We start from the raw sequence: 20,864 nt of genomic DNA on the forward strand, positions 1-20,864 counted from the left end.
GCACAGCAAGTCATGGCTGATTGGTCCCAGGGTTTGGGGCAGGCTGGGGGGTTAAGGGAAGCACGTGTGTGTATAAATAACCACATGGACTGGGGAGCTGGAGAGCAGCAAGTGTTGTCTTTAGTGTTCAGTAAAACACCAGAGGCATTTATGGGCTGCCGAGCTCAGTGCTGTCAGATTATTTGGCTGAAGCAATTATCGGCTAAATGTCAAAGGATAGAGACCAACTGGCATTTATTCCTTAAAAATGACATGATTGCAAATTCCTATTGTGATTTTTTTTTTTTTTCTCTACATGATGAAAACCATGAGTAGGAAACAGGGGAAAAGGAAAAGGTGGGGTTTTTTTCTGAAGTAGCTCGGATCATAGAAAGCCTGTCCTAAAGAGCTTCATGGTTTTGGTGTTGTCACTGAAGTGTTGGTGTGGACTGAGGGAGATCAAGGCATGAAAATCTAAAGGCAGTTTGTTCTCCTGAGATGGCAAAAGTTTCTGGGTTTGGGGGCCCTGATTTTGCAGGGAGGAGGAGGGTGGCGCTGAGGTCCCAGCAGCTGGGGATGACAGCCCTAGGTAGGGGTTGAGCAGAGGAGATACTGCTGTGTGACAGTGGCTGCTTGTCAAAGTGCCCCTTGAAAGGTTTGCTAGGGCCCCGGGCACCCTCTGGGGACCTCTAAACAAGATGTGAGGGCAAAAGGTCTTGCTGATCCCTTGATCTGCTGCAGAAACCTCTGGACCACTCGCTAGCAGCCCATGAGTCTCTTTATAATGCTGCTGTAATTTTGTTGTCTCCTTTCCCTCCCCTCTCTCACCACACCAGGGATGTGATGCTCCCTCCGAGCTGCTGTAGCAGCACAAGAGGTGCCCCTGGGCTGGTACCAGAGACTGGTACCAAGTTGGTGTAGTTGGTGTAAGGTTGGTGTAGTCAGGAGGTAGAAGCAGAGTTGCCATAGCTATTATGGCCCCTTGGAAAGCGAGGGAAGTTGTGTCTTGCAGTTGGGTGGGTTATACAGGATCTGAGGCTGCTGTGCATATCTTTACAACAGCAAAGACATAAATTTGTCTCACTCAGGGTCCAGCTGCTCCCTGTCTGCCCAGTGACAGAGGCCGAGCCTTTTCTCACCAGCTTTGGTACTGTCTGGAAAGGCAGGGTTCCCTTGGGGTGGAGGAGAACCCAGTGTTTGTAAGGCATGAGGAGAAAGTCTCCTGCTGGTGTCTTGGTATTTTTTTTTTTTGTGATCTAGAAGGCAGTTGGAGGTAGAAAAGCCTCTTGCACCACAGGAGCTCTCTGCTTCTGCTCGATTAAGAGAAGTACCAGAGTTTTCAAATGCTTCCAGCTCCATGGCATCTCTGCACCCCATGCTCTGGCAGAGATCTTCACTTTTTGTTCTTTTTCTCTTGATGGTCAGTGCAAGCTTCATTTCCCCGTGCTTTGTTTTGCTCCCTTTAACGTGTGCATCCTCCAAGTATCTGTCCTTAGCTACCAGCCCTTCTCTGCTCCCCCATCCACCAATCCTCAGCTGAGCTCTCCATTTCCAGCTCTTTTCCTTGCCAGTTGGTTTCTGCAGCTTTTGATCAGGTTTGTTGTGCTCTTCTGCCCTCCCACCAGTTTTCCAGCTTCTTATAATGAAGTGCCCAGCCTGAGCTGGGTGCTGCAGAAAAAACATCACATTTTGAGGGTAGCAGGTGGCTGCACTGTAGGGTTGGGTATTTTTTATTTTTGAATAGAACAATTGACAAGATTTGGTAATTATTTTGTGGAACCAAGGCTAGTATCAAGCTACAGGTTTTTAGAGGGTTCCCCCTGGTGAATCCAGGCTTGCTTTTCCTGCTCACCCCCAGTGGCTCCCTTGGGAACTGTGCAGACCCTGGATCAGATGCTTCTTACCTCCAGTGTAGTTCTCTTCTGGAGTTGCTGACATTGCATCTGATCTTGGCTGCCTTCTGCACTCCCCTTGGTCTTCTCCCACTTCACTGTGAAATCTAATAGTTTGGATCTCTGTAATGAGGAAACTTCGATTGTTTGTTGTTTTTTTATTTTATTTTTTTAATTTATTTATTTTTGTACCCTTTGGGCAAAGGAAATTCTGGCTTTGCCTGTGAAGAGATTTTCTAAAATTACCTTGCATGGATTTACAGGCCATTGGGTTGGGAAGGGACCTTAAAGACCATCCCGTCCCCACCCCCTGCCATTTGGCAGCTTCAGTTGCCTCCAACTCTGCTGCACCCTTCGGAGGTTTTTAATTGCATTTTAAGGTTGGTGTCTGCTGTTGGGAGTGGAGCTGGGAGTGCAGGGAGGGCGATGCTGTGGGTGTGGAGTGGGTCTGAGCACGCCTGTGGACACGCTCGGGCCTCTGCGTGGTTTGGAAGAGGAAGGGATCTGAAATATTTCCCTTGCTTTGACCCAGGGCCCAGTTTTTCACCACAGAAATTCATGGCAGAGCTCCCGTTGGTGTTGCTGGTTGAGACGTGAGCCCTTCCTCACCTCAAATCCGGGGCTGGCTTGGCTGGGAGCGGCCGATCTGCCTCTTCAAAGGGTGTTTTATCCCCATTAACAGCACATCTGTCTGCTGCAGCAGCTGAGAGATTGGAGGCTTGGAGTTTTTCTTTCTCCCCCCAAGAGGCAAACACTTCCAAGCCAACATATTTCATGTCATGTATTTTGGGCAAAGGTGGTTGCTGGTTAGCTGGAAATGGAATTTGCAGAGAAGTTTATTCATTTGTAAACGTCCCAAAGACTCTAATAAAGAGGTTATTTCTGTGCTCCTGGGTTTGGGCTTCTCCTGCTGAAGTTTTTTGGCTTGAAGCTTCTTGCAGGCGTCCCTTCTCGGGGTGGCTGGGAAGGGTTGGGAGTGTCTGGTACCACAAACAGATCGTTTTGATGATACATTTCATACTTACATTTGTGGCTGTAATCAGATTGATGGCTTATCCAGGCTGGAGCTGGTCTGGCAGGACTGAGTGCTCAAAGGCATGGTTTGTCTGCATGAGCAGGCAGGATGGTAACTTAATCCCAGCTACTGGCTGATTTGAGAACCCTCCTTGTCTTACTTTCTCCTTCACGTGGAGAATTATTGCTGAGCAGGGGGGGGTTGATTCGTTTTAATTAGAGATTTTGATAAAAGTTTTAGATCTGTTCCTTTGGAATTTGAGACCGTTTCTGCAAAGAAAGGAATGCTTGCTTCCCCCTGTGTCCCAGAAGAAATTAAAAACATCAGTGCCACCTTTGTAGAGTTTGCAAATCCTGTGGGCAAGAAGGCACCCAGTAATCCCCATCTGTGAGGCCAGTTTGTACTGGTGAGTGCTGCTGAGGGCTGGGCTGGGAGCCCTGGCAGGGGAAGAGGACCCTGTCAAAAGCATTTGTGTTTTTAAAACTATCTTTTTAAATGCTTGCAGGGGCTTTTTCCTGTGATTGTGTTTTTTAATGCAATAAAACCCCTTCCTTAATGCTTGCACTGTGTGAGGTTATTCTCTGCCAGATAGAGGTGGATTCACAAAAGGCTTCCTCCCTTCTCAGGGTATTTTCTAAGGCTATGACTAATAAGAATTGAATTGGGGTCATCATAATTAACTGGCTGGAATATGATACTGCAGCACAGCACTGTGATATGCCTTTTTCAGAGTCATTTTGACCTGATATTGCCTATAACTGCATGCTCTCACAGCATTTCAGAGCTGCCCCACCACTGTGTAACTCAATGCAGCCAGTAACTGATAGTCTTTACTGCAATTCTCTTCATAATTTCTCTCCTTTTTATTCTTATGTTGTCTTTCATTTGCTGTTTGCTGTCAAATTAGAGTCACTTTGAACTTTGACTTTTTTTTTTAATAGGTTTTGATTTTGCAAAATGAATGATTTCCCATTAGTTGCAGCCTATGGCCCTGCTCGGGCAGGGGATCTGCTTCTGCTGGGCCACCCTGGGTGTCCCCTGGGACCATCAGGTTCCCAGCTGCTGGTTTGGGCCCTGTGAGAGCAGGCACTGGGATGGGGGGACTGTGGCTTGCGTTTCCCTATTTCTCCTGCCTGGCTTCATCCTCTAAAGTCCTGCTTGGGTTTCTGGTCTAGGGCACAGAAGTGGTTCCTGCACTGGAGTCAGCAGTGCCAGCTTTTTCCCCTCTTTGTTTGCTTAAATTCAAAGACCCGAGGAAAACATGGGTGCAGCAGTGCCAGACTGGTTCTGGTGAATCACAGAACCCCAGACTGCTCTGGGTTGGAGGGACCATGAAGCTCCCCCAGTGCCACCCCCTGCCATGGGCAGGGACACCTCCCATCCCAGGCAGCTCCAAGCCCCATCCAACAGCAGTGCCAGGGAGGGGGCAGCCACAGCTTCCCAGGGCCAGGGTCTCAGTGGTGCCTCTCACGTGTTACCTGCTGTGTCACGGTGGGGACGTGGTAGGAAGTCAGCTCCAGCATCTTGGAGCTCAAAATGCCACTGGACTGCTCTGGTGCCAGCCAGCAGCCTGGCAGGAGGGCAGGTTGCTGGGGAGGGGTAGGGTTAGGTGGTGAGCTGAGAGCTTTTCTGCTGTGTTGATGTTGTGACATGTGCCTGCTGACACAGAGTGGGTTTGTCCTTGGGGAACGGGGCTTTTTGTACTCACAGCGACTCTTGTGCTCCCACGTGCCAGATCATTTCCACCTCCCTTTTCTCAGAGCTCTGTTCAGCTGCCTGGAGCTGCTCTCCTGACTGTGCTTTTTCATGACATCTGCAGTACAGATGCTTGCTTAACTCACGGAGCCAAATCTGCAAGACAGTCATGCTCCTCTAAGTTGTTCAAGTCCAGCAGACCTCCTCTCCCTCCTCCTTCTCCTCCCCTCCCCAAAGCTCCTGTATCTTCATTTTCCATTTTTAAAACCATTGCAACTTCATTCCCCTTTCAATTTGATGCTCCTGCCTACAGGAGGTGGGTGCTGAGCTGCACAGTGCTGGTGGCAGCAGGGCTGCAGTGGCCCTTGGATCATGGGTGATGCAGAGATGCTGCCACGTGGTGGATTCCATGCAGCATAAAATCACTGAGGCTTCATCCCTGGTGTTTGATAGCAGGAAGATACTGGGATACCTCCAGGCCTAAAGGGGTCCCTCATCTTCTGTATTCACAGAAGGGGTTATTGCCCACATCAGCAATGTCTAACATGAACCTTGGTTTGGGAACCCAAAACATCCAAGCCCAAGGAATAGCTCCAAAGATCTAACGGAGCAGTGGAAAGGCCAGCTTGGGCTTTTGGTGTTGTTATGACTTGGACAGAAGTTGTTTCTTCTTGCTAAACTTCAGTTCATGCTGAGGTTTCCCCATCTCAGAGACTCCATTGCAGTTAGGGCAGGGCAGAGTAAGTTATTAGCAGCCTGCTGGGCTTATGGGGGAGGAGAGAAGAGGAGGAAACAAGTCCAAGGACAGCCCTGGGGACAGCATCCTCCCCAGCTGCTGAGTGGATGGCATTTGCCCCATGGGGGGAAGCAGGATGCAGGAGAGCCCAGGCAGAACTCAAAATAAGCACTGTCCAAGTGCCAGTCCAGAGAAGGGAACGGAGCTGGGGAAGGGTCTGGAGCACAAAGTCTGACCAGAAGGGGCTGAAGGACCTGGGGGTGTTGATCCTGGAGCAGAGGAGGCTGAGGGGAGACCTTCTGGCTCTCTGCAACCCCCTGAGAGGAGGTTGGAGCCAGGGGGGGTCGGGCTCAGCTCCCAAGGAACAAGGGATGGGACAAGAGGAACTTTTGGCCTCAAGTTGTGCCAGGGGAGGTTTAGGTTGGAGATGAGGAGAAACCTCACCACTGAAAGGGTAATTAAACACTGGGACAGGCTGCACAGGGGGTGGTTGACTTCCCATCCCTGGGGGTATTCAAAAGCTGTGTAGATGTGATGCTGAGGGACAGGGGTTAGCTCTGGACTCAGAGCTGAGCTATGGTTGGACTTGATGATCTTAAACATCCTTTCCAACCAGGATTCTGTGATAGGTGTTGGTAGGTCCTTTGGCAGTGCTCTGCTGTTGTGGTTTTGGGGCTGAGTTGGGATTTTTCTTGATGGAGATAAGGAAGTGTGTCTTCCCTGTGTGGGAAGATCAGCCCCACTGTCCATCCTACAAGGGTTGGCTGCAGTTGGTGGTCAGGCTTTGTTGCAGGCTGAATGTCCCTCTGTTGGGTTACGATGTCAGCAGCCTGGCACTCTTCTGAGTTTCCTGTTGTTGTTTAATAACACATTGTAGGTCTTCAGAAAGAAAAGATCTGCAGTTCCCTCTGTGCAATATCCCTTGGTGAAATAGCAGAAGCGTTACATTGAGTTGGAGCCACTGCTGCTTCTGGAAGGGGTTTTCAGCTTTGCAAGCTGCCAGGCTGGTCCAGCTGATCCTTCTCCCCCGAGAAGGAGTAAAACCAAAGGGAGAGGACGTGGTGCTGGGACCTGCATCATCTGGCAAGGCTTGGGTGGAGACGACTGTGGAAAATCCATCTGCCAGAGTCCAGTAGGAAACTGGGCTCCGGCAAAATGCGCAGGAGGTAAAAGGAGCCCGAACCAGCAGTTTTGCAAGAAGAGAAGCTGTCAGGGGCAGGAAACAAATGGGGAGTGTTTGCTGCAGTGAGGTGCAGGACGTGGTGCCAGGCTGGGGGCCAGGTGGCTGCTGCGTGGCTGTCCCAAGGGGGTACCGAGGGAGCATGGCATGGAATGGGGCTGCTGGAGGGGCCCTGGGAAGGTGTGGTTGTGCTGGAAGTGAAACTCTTCTGATGGGAAAAAATTGTTCATTTCCACCTTGGCTTTAAAAGCCAAGCAGGTCATTGTGGCTTTCGATGCCACCTTTGGCTGTAGAGGGATTAAAAGACAACTGTTGCCTCCTTTTGGCATGGCCACCTTCCTTATTTTTTTCCAGGAGAGTGGCAGTTCTTCGCCTCACTGTAGGTGTGTGAGGAGACTACAGCCCAAAATTTGGATATCCTTGTGGACGCAGCAGCTTGTTAATCCTCTCCTGGCTACTTGGAGCTCTGGGACTACTGTGCTGGCAGGAGCACAGGGGAAGGATGCAAAGAGCAGACTCTTGTGAGAGGCTGCTTGCCCTAAAAGGTCCAAGGGAGATGCTGGAGATCTTGGTGTGCAGCAGCTTGCTCTTGGGCTTTGTGCTGCACCCCTTCAGGCTCCATGGAGCATCCTTGGTGGCACCGTGGGGGCAGGCTGGCAGCATGGATGTGGCAGAGGTGTAGCAGATAGAGGAGGGGTGCTGCTGGGGAGGTGGGACTGAAGCCTGGAGCACAGAGGGATCCCTGGTGAGGGACAGGAGACTGTGCTGCCAGCCTGGCACAGACCTCTTGCTGCTCCGTTACTTGAAGGAGCTGGGGGGTGCTGGGCTTGGTGAGGTAGCTGGGGACATGGTGGCTGCTGCAGGAGCATTAACATTGTCATGGGGGATCTTGTTGTTGTTGTGGGCAGGCTGTATGCCTGCTGCTTAAAATCCCTCCCCGGGAAGTCCCAGACTTCCCAAGCTGTGCATGGCATCTCAGCTTCTTCTGTCTTCTTTGGAGAATCTACCTCTCAGCCTAGAAACCATTCTGGGTTAGTTTTGTTTTTTCCTTTTCCCTTGGGCATGTCTGTGTTGGGTACTTGCCTTTGCACAAACAGCCCTTTCTGAAGGCTGCACGAGGGGTTGCCAAAAGGAGGGGAATGATTTGAAGCAGAGCTAAAAATGAAACGAGTCTTTATGCTCTGCTGGTCTCTGAATCCTGCTTGTTTGTAGTACGATACACTTAGTTTTGACAGTGTGGCAGGGGAAGGGAGAGTTGGTTGCCTGATGCTCAGTTCTCTAATATTTTCCTGCCTGGCTGGGGACAGTCTGGTGTCCTGTACCCACATGGGCTTCACCTCTGCAGCCTGAGAGGCTTCCTGTGCTCACCAAATTCCCAGGGCTTGGGAGCTGAGAGATGCAACTCGCTGCCCTGCTTTCAGTGTGGTTGCTTGTGCATTGGCAGTGATGGGTTCCTCTGGTTCCTGTCTTCTTGTTTTAGGGAGCAGGGCACATGCATTGCATTTTGGAGAGGGTGACTTAGTAAAAGTGAATCTGGAAGTGGTGACAGGATTTGTTCTGGGTTATCCCATGAAGTTTTTGTGCTGCTTTCTAACCTGGTTGGGAGGAAAAGCTGCAGTCCTGGGTTTATAAACCTTGGACAGTTTGTTCTCTAAGAAAACAGAAATACATCTAATCACAGAAACACTTGGTTTCGTTGCAGCTGTCCCACCTCCAGCCTGGGGTGACTTCGGTTGTGGCACTTGGCTCTTCCCCCGAGGGTGGCTCCAGCCTACATTAATGCTTGGGTTTTATGTAAGGAGTAACCTAGCACTAAACCTTTTTTCTTTTTTTTTTTTTTTTTTTTCTTTCTTTTTTTTCTTTCTTTTAATTTTAATCCAGTCTCTTGCCTCTGAGCTGTGTGTTTGGAAGGGTGAGAACAGGTTTCCCTTGTCATTACAGGAACAAAAGCTTAAAACAAAGCCATCAATGTTTTGGAGGGTGGAGGAAGAGCACATTTCAAGTTTCATTAAACAAATGAATACGTTTCTAGCAGAGCGTCACTGCCAAAGCCTTTGAGCCCTTGGGTAGCGACAGGAAACCTGGAACACTCCAGACAAATGCAATTAAATTTGGATGAAACCATTTCAGTGTAACTTAGGTTCCTGTTAATGTTTTCAAACGATCCTTGAAGCTGTTTCCTTAAATGTGTTTTTACACTTCAGTGACAGCAGTTGATGGACAGCTTGGGAACAGTCATACCTGATGGCTGAGGAGGCACTAAGAGAGGCTCCTGAAGCCCTGGGGAGTGTAGAGGTATTGGGGCTGCCTGCAGGTGAGCCTTGGAGCTGGTAGGGTTAGTCCAAAAAGGTCCTGTACTCGTGCCTGTATGTAGAACAGCCCAGAGGAATTCCTACCAGCAGGTAAAAAACCCAGAACTGCTGAATATGAGAGACCCAGGCTGGAGAAGACATCCTGCAGTTCAGCTCCACGCTGTGAGTGAGGGACTGGCTGGATGCACTGGTTTGTTGTGGGGTTTCTCTGAGGGTGGCCAGGAAGGCTCTGTGTCCTCAGGCTTTTCCATAAACCAAAATTAAATAAAACTCTATAAAACAAATTCTGGCTACTTTTTCTTCTTCCTGTTGAACTCAAGGCTGGAAGGAAAGGCTTTTCCTTGTGGGCTCCTGGTGTGTGTGGCACTGGGACAGTTGCTTTGGGAGGGAAGCACAGTAGATTTCCTCCTCTGCATCAGCTTTGGGTCTCTTCGTGGTTCATGGCTGACTTAAGAGACTTCTCCCTTCCTCTTCCCAAAAGGTAAAAGAATAGTTTGCTGGAGAGGAATCCTCTCCTGTTCATGATGTATTCACATCTCTCTCCTCTGGTATTTCCTGCACCTGCAGGGAGAGCCTGACCCTGGGAGGGGCTGGTGAGCATCATCTTACCTCAGGGTTCAGAGCTAAGGTGGGCTGGGTGCAAGATTGGTGTAAAAACTGCCCAAAGTAGGTGACATGCATCAAAAAGTCAATGGCATGCCAAGCAGCTTTTCTCCTGGATAAACAGGAGGAAGGAGGATTTAGCTAAGTGGATGTGTTAAGTGGTCAGAGTATCATCTTCCTGGGCAGGTAGGAATGGAGGGGAATTGTCCCCCTCGGGCAACTTGGTCATTTTGTTCCAAGGAAATGATCAAACTTCAAGGGCTTGTCTTGCTTGTTTTGTGGGTGATCCCTCTACAGTTCCATTTCTTTTAATCCTTGCAGGCTGATGGACAGCCACTGAAGGCTTATTCCCCTTTGGCCTCACATAGCAGTAGGTTTGATATTTCTTCCATAGCAGCTTGGGATAAGTGCTGCCACTTGCAAAATAAATAATGCAGCACTTGCACTGCTTACATCAACTGACCATGGCTTCTCCCTGTAATGAGATCTGCCCCCTTGAGGGTATTTTAAAGGTTGGTTAATTAGGTGTAATTGCATCGGTATAGCAACCTGCTGTGAGGTTCTGCCTGCTTTCTGTGATGCCAGCTCCTGTAACAAATAAGAGTGGGTTCCTATAAACACTGCTGGAGCCCCTGTAATCCCAAGTTATCAGCCTTCAGCTCCATTTGTTTATGTTGCTGAAGCTGCAGAAGTGAAGGGCTGGAAAGGGTGTTCCTGGTTTTGGGGAGTGCCCATCACTGTATTTAGTATTTAGTTCAGTGGTTGTGCACCCGTGGTTCAGATGTCACATAAAGCACTGCTCAGTTACACTGGTGTCCTCGGCATGTTCATGGTCTCTGAGTACCCAGCACGGGGGGGGGGGGGACACGGACACAGACGTGGCCTTAGCCCAGACAAATGCTGCATTAAGAGGGATCAGTTCATTTCAGCTGATCACGTTGCAATCCATTGATTTGGTGGCTGCTTGAGCGAGAGGGAAGGGCTGCAGAGGGAGAGCTGAGCCTTTGGCAGGTTGCAGAGCTGGGCTTTGGCTGCAGGAGGCTCAGCAGTGTGCACGTTTCCCAAAGATGAAAAAAAACACAACTACTTGGACTTCTGTCTGAACAGAGTTTAAATTAGCATTTAAAAATACAATTCTTTTTGTCATGAAAGGATGGGTTTAACCTTGAGAGACAAAGTGGGTTGAATGAGCATGCTGGCTCATGCCCTTCAATTAAATGTGGCAGGTAGAGATGCTGCATCCACCTTTGCATAACCATGAAAGCTTTTTATATTGCATATGCTCGCTCTGTTAAATTCCTGTGTACCACTTCAGGCCAAAGATCTGCCTGAACATAAAGAGGAGAGCATCTGGTCTGAGCCCTCCCCTGTGCTTTGGGGTATAACTACTGAAAACCCCTTCTCCTTGGCAGTTGTACCAGTGTGGCACTCAGCTTGCTCTCTGCCAAGTTCAGGGATTGTTTGACTTACAATGCTGTTTTTCCCCCCAGTGGTAAAAGGTGTTCAGAGCTTTTTGCAGAGCAGAGGGTAAGCTGGAGTTTCATGGGAGGTGCCTGGATTTTTGTGTCCTGGGTCAAGCAGGCTTTGAGAGACCCCCTATGCACCCAGAATTGATCTGGACCTGATTATTCAATGGAAGGGAGGTTCCTGTGTTTAAAGCTCCAAGACACATTGGATTTTAGGACTTTTTTTGTCTTCTGTTTTGCTTGACACTCCCCAGATTGTAAGTGGGGGTAGCAAGTGTGCTGGCTCGAGCAGTGGCTGCTGGCTGTCAAGGGTCTGCTCCTGCTGTCCCAGGGCTTGTCCCTTCTCCAGACCCTTCTGTGGGTGGTATGAAGTAGCAACCCCAGTGCTGCTGGGCACAGCAGGGTGTCTGCAAACAGATCCTTGTAAACCAGATCCTGCTACAAGCCAAAGGCTTCAGATGCAAGGTGGTTTGAGCAGCCTGGTTTTTGAGGCCAAACAGAAGATAAAGGCAGGCTTTGGGCATGTTTCACGTGGGGTGGAGCCTTGCACCAAGCCAGGCAGAGATCCAAGCAGCAGAGTGTGTGTCCAGCTGGAGGAAAAGGAAAGTAGAGGCTGATAGAGAAAGCTCAGCATTGGATTAAAAGCAAAGTTTTATTTTCTGTTTGTGCTGCTTCAGAGTTGGTGTCCAAGCCGACCATCCAGATGCCTGGGGAACGATGTCTGCTTGTGCTGTGTTTAATCATGCAAAGCTGATTAAACAGCTACAGAAATGTTTTGGAAACCTTTCTGGCCTGTGAAGGGCTGCAGTTACTTGCCTCCCTTTTTGCCCACCCAAGGGCTGACTCCTTTCCTTCTGTAGACTTTCTTCAGAGGCACCAGGTGGAAACTGGCTCTTTGGAAGCTGATGTGGAAGCTTGTCCAGCCAGGATCCTGCTTCCTTCCTTGCTCCTGCCTCACTTGGTGTTTAAATTTGACCACAAAGGCTCCCATTTCTTCTGGAGGGGAAGAGACAAGGGTGAGGTCCTTAAACCTATTAGTTGCCTGTAATATTAAATGCGGGAGAGAAAAAATTCCTATTGATAAAGAGTTTGGTTAGAGGTGACGGTGAGGTTGGTGTGGGTTTGTGCTGTATAGGTATCAGGGTCTCCCTATTCTCCTTTGCTGTCAAAGCTTCAGGCCGAGTGCCTTAGTGTTCACTTTTTAGCCTAAATCTTTGCCTTTCTGTAGAAATAGTTTTTAATAAGTGAAACATAATTTTTGAGCAGTGCTTGGCAGCTGCCACCAGGTCAGTGTATGGCAAGGAGTTACCTGGTGAAGTTCTTCCTCTGGTGGTTGTGCTAAGTTTGTCTGATAATTTCGGATAAAATCAAGGCCCAGCCAGCAATAAGCATGCTGTGTTACCCACTGAGAATCTGGACTGGGCTTACTGGTTTTGTGAACTTTTTGCTGGGTGAGCTGGCCTGTCCCTGTTGATTGCTCAGGTCACCAAAACATGCCCAGCCAGATGCCTGCTTTAACCAGACTCTTGGCAAGTCTCCAGCATGTTGTTCCTTATCTCTTGGTGTCTTTCTAATAGCTCTCTGGGTTCTCTAGGTCTCTAATATCCCTCTAGGTTCTTTTTGCACATAGTCCTTGCAGTTGGTCCCTTTGGGGGCCTGAGAAGTCATCTCCTGAGCAGACCACATCTTCCCACTCAGTTTCCCATGACTTGCCTTGGCACTTGTGCTATTACTCAGAAGATTCACACTTCAAATCCTTTCCAAGGAAAGGAGGGAGCAACTTCAAGGCAAAAGCATCTGTCTTTGCTGATTGCAGCATGTGTGAGGCTGCAGGTGCACAAGTTCTTGGTGGGAACTGCTTGCTGGGCTGCTTTGAGTATTGGAGCATATGGTATCAGGAAGATGTCAGTATTTATGCCTCCTCTACATCTCCTGTGGGTCCTGTGTAAAGTAACACAGTGCTGCAGTGTTGCCTGATGTCTCCTGCTGTGGTATCATCAATAAGGAGTTAATGTGGTGTAGAGGACAAGATGTGGCCCTGGTTGTGGCTGGGCTGGGGGCACCATCTCTATGAGATACCCTACGACTGTGGAAGCTGAGCTCTGCCAACTCTTCCTTGTGGGGTGCACGAGTGCTGTGGCCACTGGAAATCTCCCACCCTTGCTTCTGGAGAATTTATTTTTGGAAGCTGATTCATCCCCGGTCTCTGACAGAAAACGAAGGAAGGCTTCTGGCAGGCTTGGGGGTTACTGGGAGGGTGTCATCTGGCCAGCTCAGCCCTCACTTCCTTCAGAGATCCACATTAAAACAAGCACAGTGAGTATTTTGTTCTGCTGAATCCATTTGGTGTGTCGTGCAGACGTGGAGCATCCATAAGGTAAAGATAAAAGGCTGGAGCTTCTTTTTCCTCCAGCCTGCTGAACGGGGCCACTCACAGTTGGGGACTCCCTCACCACCCCAGAAAACTTTCACTGTGTGCCTGCCAAGCCTTTGTGTTAATTCAAATGTGGAGTTGTCACCGCTGGCTTAGCTGGGGCTGGAAATCCCTTACTGAGCTGCTGTCACTGCATGGAAGCAAAGGAAGCTCTTCGTGTGTCCTTCCTGCTGGGAAAGCTGCTCCCAGCTGGTATGGCATGGTGCTGGAGGGGATGGTTGGAGATGGGTGTTGGTTGGCTGAAAGTCTGGTTGGTTTTTGGCAGGTGAAACGCCCTGCGAGTGTGCAGAGCTCTTTAGTAACAGGAGATGTGGGAGTGTGGTTGGTGAAATGTTCCTGTTCTGTTGTTGAGATGGACAGATGACCCTCCTCCTCCTCCCCAGTCTGCTTCCCTCTCCCTGTCCCTTGCCAGGAGAAATCCCTGACAGACTTGTGCCTGGAGCTGGTTCCACCCTGAGTCTGGGCTGTGCCTTGCCCCCAGCACAGGGTGAGCAGAGCCCCTCAGACACCTCTTCTGCTGCTGCTCAGCTGGAGGCAGATAGACCTGGAGGAGTTTAAACATCTCCCTTGCCACCAGGATTTGCATCAGTTATTTAAGCCACATCATCCCCTTTGACTCCTTAATGCTCTGTATTTCTAGCTTGTTTCTTCAAGAAGAGTTTGTAACCAGCTGCACAGTAAGCAAAACCTTTCTTTTGAATTTTGTCTTGCTGGCCAAAACCAGAAAGCTCCCTGTGACTGTGGCCTTTATCTGCCTGTATTTAGCTTTTGCAGCCTGGTAGAGTGTTAACTTTTGCTTTGCACTACTGGGAGTGCAGTGTGAGCTACTCCCCTCTTGCAGATTAGTCTTCAGCTAAAACCAACAAATCTGTGACTTCAGAGCTGCTAAGATTTGCTAATCTAAACCAGTTTGAACCATAATGCTTGAGCTTTTTCCCAACTGTCCTAATAAGGAGGAATTTTTGGCAATGGAGAAGACTGGCTGTTGCAGCCCAGGGCTGAGATGCTGGAGCTGTTTCTGGCTGTTCCCCATGGGAATGGCTCAGTGCTGGGGCAGCCTGGCTGTCAGCAAGTAGGGAGGTCTCAGAGTAACCCAGGACCTCTGTTTGACATCATTCCAGGTCTTGATGTGCCCTGTCTTGAATGATGTGTCCACTGCTGGCCTTCAGCTTCAAAAAAAGGATGGTAGGGGAGCTGGAGAGGGAACGGGAGATGTGATTAACATGGGCAAGGGGCTGGGGCAGCTGCCTTGCAATGGGAGGGTGGGCAGGCTGGGACCCCTTGGCGAGGAAGGTATGGTCCAGGGGGATCACACTTGCACCTTGCCGTGTCTTTTGTTGGTAGAACTGGGAGGAAGCTGATGAAATAGCAGGAAAGGGGTGCAGAAGAGTTAAAAGAAACCACTCGCATCCAGTGCAGGTGGTGACTTGCTGGAGCTTGCAGTGGTGGAGTTTGGTTTAGGTGCTTGTGGCAGTGAAGAGCCTGGTCAGGAATATCCCCCCCCAGTACCCCTGGGACTGTCACTGTGGGTGCTGGGTGATGCTGGGTGGTCTCTGCAGCCTCTGCTCTCTCTGGGTAGCTTGTTGCAGGCACTGCTGATGTTCTTGTCTTCTGTGTGTTGTAAGAAGCTCTCCTGAGTGCCAGCAGCCACTCACACTCAGTCTGGCCATGTTATCTCAGCTGGGTGCTTTGTGGTCAGAGTCCTTTTTAAAGCCTGGCCAGCAAGTAACAGGCAGGTTTGGATCAGCACATACTGCCATGGGCTTGAGCTTCATCAGCTGCACTGCTTCTGTTGGTTTGCATCCATTGTGATGTCAGGGTTGTGAAGTTTTCACAATAATTTTGTTATATTAATTGAATGGAAAAAAAAAAAGAAAACAACAGATCCAGATCCCTCATTTCTCACTGCCCACTCCTTAACTGAAATACATAGGTGCTTCTTTTGCATGAACAAAATCCTTGTCCAGCTGCCCTGTTGGTTTTGCACAAGCCCTGGGGTGGGAGAAGTGCTTTGGGGGGTTGGCATGAGGGTTGGAAGCCCTCCTTGATCTCAAGGGCTGGATCTTCCCAGCACTTCAGAGTGTGGCAGGATGATCACCTAAAGGCTTATCAAGTGTGATGAAATGTCACTTGCATTTCTGTTACCTGTATACACAGATACAAATAAAGCTGCAGCTTTTGAACTCAAAGAAGCTGCCAGATTCATTCACTGGAACCGACACATTCCTGAAAAGTAGTTTTTATTAGTCTAAAATACCTTTATTTATCATACAAGAAGCCCAGATTCCAGTCAATGCCTGCCACTGAGTTCAGCAGTTTTATTACAACTCTACCAAAAAGGTTCCCTAGAAAACTGGACATGGTGCTTGTGTTATCTTCTCCTTGGTGGTGATGGAGTGAGCCAGCAGGCAAGGCTGTGCTGGGCTCTGAGCTTTCCCTCCTGGCAGCCCCAAAGTGGCACAGCCAAAGCAGAGATATCTCCTGCCTCCCCCCATCATCTTCAAAACCACGTGGACATGCTCTGATGTGATTTTCCTGTGTAGTCAGAGCAAGGCTTAAACAAGAACCCAGAAATCAAACAAACAAAGCCTCCTGCTGATGCCCAATGAGTTGGGCAGCTCTGAGCACCACTGCTCACTTCTCTTCCCCACCCTCAGGTGTTGGATCTCCTTTGGATGTCAGGTTTCCTTCCCTGGAAGGGGACTTGGGTGTTTGACTGTCTTTTTCCTCCAGAAGAAACCAAACCCAAGAGATGACCCGAGTGAGTCAAAAGGCATTTTGTGCTCCTGAGAGCTGAACTCTTCCTTTTGAGCACTGGCTTCAGAGGAGGAGAAGAGGCTGATGGGTTTGGTAGGGTCAGGGCAGTGAGTATGGAGCTGATTGTGCAAGCCCTTCTTTCTCCTCTCACACCCTGCTTTGTCCTGGGCTTGTTTCTGGCTGAAGGATGTGGTTCTAAAATAGAGGAAGGTACCTCAAGATCCCTTAAAATGAGAGTCTGCGTTATTTTTCAAGTGGAAAAATGTCTGATTGTCTCAACCTGAGAAGCATCCAGGGGTGTGAGGGGTTTTCTGAAGGTCAGGCTTGTGCCAGCATGGGAGGAAGGAACCAAATGTGCCTTTTTGAACATGGTGGGTTTGCCTCCAGCTTGTAGCCTGTTCTGTCTGAAGATCATCCAGATCACCCTCCCGAGGTCTCCAAGCATCCCTTGCTCCACCTGTGCCTGTCCCAGCACCCCTATCCTCATCCTCTCTAGCTGATGTGATTCCCTCCCCCTCGGGCATTGTCTAATTGTAAAAATGTTTCAGTTCCATGGCCTGAATTTGTAACGTGGAGCAGCTCATTATCACTGAATCCTTTTAATTGGGCTCTCCTACTGGGCAGCCTATTTTTGCTGTTTTCCCAATTAAGGTAGGACCTCTTTAAAAAACATTAAAATAAACAAATCCCTGGTGGTGGAGGAGGACCCTCTTGCAAGAAATACTGCCCAAACCTATGTTTCAAAACTAAGCAATGGTTTCAGCACCAGCCAAGTACTAACCAACCCATTCTGCACTGATCACTTACGTTCCCTTCCAGGAGATCAGCCACAGTTTGGAGTTGGAAATTCACAATTTGCTCAATTTTTTTCTTTTGTAAGGAGCTAAAATTTGTTACAAGGCATTTCTCTGGGGGAAGAAGGTGTTTTCCCAAAGGGCTCTCTGGGTAACTCTGCTTTTGTGGTTGCAGGTGAAGGACCTAACAAAGTACCTCGATCCAAGTGGACTTGGAGTCATCAGCTTTGAAGATTTCCATCGGGGGATCAGAGCTATCAAAAATGGAGGTGAGCTTGGTGCCTGCTGCAGGGGTGTCCAAAAGTAATGCCACAGAGGTTACCCCAGCTGAGAAGTCACTTGGTGAAAACCAACTTGGGTTTGGTTTTCTGAAAGTCACTGTCAAGCCAAGGAGGAGGTTCAAAGTAGAAGTGACTTCTGTTGTTCTGTGACTTGTCCGTCCTTTTCTGTTCCCCCTCGCTCACCCCCAGCCTGCTCAATGTCTTAGGGCAGCTTCAAAGTTTGGGTGGCTGGTATAGCTTGGTGGTGCAGCTGGTTCCCAGCTCTCAGGATGCAGGAGGAGCTGCAGCATGCTATTAATTTGCAATAAATTGCTATTGGAGCCAAGTGTGCTTGAGAACGCTCTGGCTTGTATTTCTCTTCAATAATTCATCACTCTGGCATTGTGTTATATTAATTGAATGGGAAAAAAAAAAAAAAGAAAACAACAGATCCAGACAAAGCTTTTAGGATCTCTATTTATTAAACTTGAAAGAGATTGTTGTGTATTTATTGCAGTGGCTAGGAAAGACAGAGCTCTTGAACGTTGCATGACAGAATATTTTATTATGTAGTGATGAAAGAAATCCTGGGTAGGGTACAAAGAGTGTTTCTTTGAGTCTCACCAGCTGAGCAGTTGCTCACATTGAAGAGATCTTGGGGATTTGCTGCTGCTGTTGGGACAGTCAGTATTGATTGTCCCTTTTGGAAAGAAAGAAAAGGTTATGTTTGCTTTTGCGTGTCCCTTTTAACAAGTTTTTCTTAATTAGCTGGGCCTGTTTTTAGCCGGAGATAGTTCTGTTGCATTTCCTGGTTCTCTGTAGTTCTTTGGTCAGTCACTGAAGTGAGATCTGGTGTAAGCTTGTGCCTTGCAGAGTCTGTCTTAATGTAGGGAAGGGTCTATTTATGAAGATGCTTGTCTTTTCTTGCCCTCTCCCCCTCTCTTGGAGACTCTTCTTAGCAGAACAGTTGGGATTTTACATCTAGCTTGGCAAACCAAAGGTGTAAAACTAGAAACCTTTGATGGTGGAGGGGAAAGAGCCAAGTGACTTTGCATGCTACAGAAGCTGGATCTGAGACTTCAACAAGAGTCTTTAGCCAGTTGTGGCTGCCTTGTCTCCTACCCTCCCCAAGGAGAACACTTAAATGGAAAATGTGTGTATCTATCCCTGCTGCTCATATCTGTGATTGCCATTAGAGTGCTTTGGGTGGGGGGGTCTGGAGGCCTCTGGGGGCTCCCCTTGGTGGGACTTGGTGAGCCCTGGGTTCTCTGTTCTCCAGCCCAGCTCCAAACCTTTCTCAGGAGAGGCTGGCCCAGGGACCAGAGGGACTGCCCAGGCATGGGGAGGCAGGCTCAGAGGTTCTGCTGGGACACACTCAGCTCCCTTGCAACCTGCTGTGTCCTCAGGGGGTGATGTGGCTGCTGGGACAGCCTTGTCACCCCTGTCCCTGCTCCACAAAGCATGTGGTTTGCTTGCTTTTACTCTGTGTGAATGGTGCCTGGACAGCTGGCCAGTCCTGCAGTGTGGGAACAGCAAAGCAGAGAGGGGAAACTGGTCACAGACACTGGTGGCAATTCAGGATGAGAAATAACTCTGAAAAGGAGAATTTTATGGCCTTGTATGGTAAAACTGGAGAAGCTGATAATGTAGTGGAGTCAGGACTGATAGTGATTTGAAGGAGGAGAATATGTTATAGAGCATGTGTAAAGAAGACAGGTAAGGTTTGTAATTCTGGGGGAATCCACAGACAGAGGATGGCTACTGTTGGTGAGATCCAACAGGGAATATTTTGAGTCTGCAGGGGAAAAGCAATGGGGAGGGAGCCAGAGGGACTGCTGCATCCATCATGCTTAGAAGCTGCAGCTCCTGGGGGTGAGAAATGGGTGTGAGGGGCTGTGTGTGAGCCCCATGGGAAACTCAGACCAGATACAAGATCTCTGTTTGTATGGCAAGGTGCTGAGCATGGGGCAGGGGGTAGTGAGGTGGTGTCTGTAATCTGGAGCCAGGGTGCCTGAACCAAAGGGGAGAGGTGGGTGCAGGAGCTGCTGCAGGAGGGAGATTTCTTTGGCAGACACAAAGTCCAGGTAGTGTCAGCCACAGCTGGATGCAAACAGCCAGCAAGATTTGTTCTCAAAAGCAGATTCCTTTATTTGTCAGGATATTTAAAATCTTTTAAGCTTCAGACACCTGGTTTATGTTTCCATTTTTGTCTCCAGAGGCCCCTCAGCATCCATAGGACATATTTAATGTCTCCTTTTTGTAGGAAACCAGTGCTCTTACTCAAACTCAAAAGCAGCAATGACCAAGTTGTGTAATTCACACGCATGCTCTGAGCAGAAACATCTGTAACATCTGTCTTCCAGAGGAAAGCCCACCAGGAATGGGTACCCCCTGTGTGCAGAGGGATTGCTGCTGCTGAAATAACCACTGTGTCAGGCAGGGGAAGGTACATTCCCTGGGCTCACAGCCGCATCCATCCCTGTTTGATCCCTGGACAAAGGGGCCCCTGTGCATGGACACTGCATCCACTGAGAACTCGCTGTGTGCAGGAGCTCAGGGGAGGGCCCAAGGAGGGAAAATAGTCAAGTCTTTTTTTTTTTTTTTTTTTCCCAAATGCTTCAAAACTAAAAGCTCTTTGGATTTAGAGAGATGGAAAAATCCAGTTCTAGAGCCAACACCCAAACCTGGAAGCTATAACTGAGTTCCCTTCGTGGGGCCGGGAGGCTGCTGGCAGGGGCAGGGCTGGGGACACCCCAGGCAGAGCCACCTTTGGGGGCAGCTGGTTCAGGAGCTGGCCACCCTGCCACCAAACAGACCACGGCTCAGTGGAGGTACTCCTGTGGGCTTGAAGAAAAGCCCCTTAGCAGGAGTTGTTCCAAAGACATTTGATAGGTTTCCAAGTGCTGGGCTGCAGGGAAAAGCAAGGGAGCAAGGCAGGGCTGGGGTGGGCTAAGGCAGGGGGTTGAACAGTAGATAAAGGGCTGGCTGTGGGTCAGTGCTTCAGCCAGGCTTGGCTGGCTTTGGCAGCTGCCAAAAGCCTGTGGAAAAGCACTGTGCCATTGCTAATTGGATCTGGCAGCAGCATCAACTCGGGTCGGTTGGAACCTTTGTTGGGGCTGCATCACTGGGTTCCCCAGAGCAGTCCTGGGAGAGTTTTCATGGAGCACACCAATATTTTGCATGACACAATGCCAGCTGGAGAAGCTGCAGCCTCTCCTACAAGAATATCCTTGGAGCAAAGGTTGCAGCTTCTGCAACTGGCATTTCATGTCCCAAAATGCTTGGTGTGCTCCTGGGAGCTTGAACACCAATTTGGGAATTTCCTGCAAGAAAAGCACATCTATTTCCAGCCCCTCCCCTGGCATGGGGGCTTGTGAATGTTATATCTTAACAAATATACAGCCCAGAGAGGTACCCAGACATCAGTTCTCCAAACCAGAGCTGAGGGTAACCATCCCCACCTTGGTCACCCCCTGAGCATCTCGAGCTCCACAGCCTTGCTGCCAGGGCAGCAGCAATGTCCCCCCAGCTCCACCAGTTATTTGCTGGTCTGGTGTCTTGGAGACGCCTCCAGATCTGATAGAGCTGAGATGACATCTCTGAGATCACAGCTCTTGATGCTTGGGAACCACTTGGTGCTTGTGTAAGTCTGCTAGATAGCACACAGGGAGGCTCTGCATTAATTTCTGGAGAGCCAGGCTGGCTGCTGCCCTGGTGACAATCATCTGCCCTGGTGACAAT

At 49.2% G+C, this 20,864-nt stretch overlaps 1 protein-coding gene across 5 annotated transcripts in view; it reads left to right on the forward strand.

The window, feature by feature from the left end:
• The window catches only part of RAB11FIP3 (RAB11 family interacting protein 3), a 69,239-nt gene that overhangs the window by 2,764 nt on the left and 45,611 nt on the right, over nucleotides 1-20,864 (forward strand). For all 5 annotated transcript variants that reach the window (XM_071761091.1, XM_071761090.1, XM_071761093.1 and 2 more), the window contains exon 2: nucleotides 17,039-17,132. In XM_071761091.1, the coding sequence (XP_071617192.1) occupies nucleotides 17,039-17,132 (94 nt within the window). The remainder of the gene's footprint in view (nucleotides 1-17,038; nucleotides 17,133-20,864) is intronic.

The sequence above is a fragment of the Heliangelus exortis genome, chromosome 17, assembly GCF_036169615.1.
Source record: "Heliangelus exortis chromosome 17, bHelExo1.hap1, whole genome shotgun sequence".
NCBI lineage: Eukaryota > Metazoa > Chordata > Aves > Apodiformes > Trochilidae > Heliangelus > Heliangelus exortis.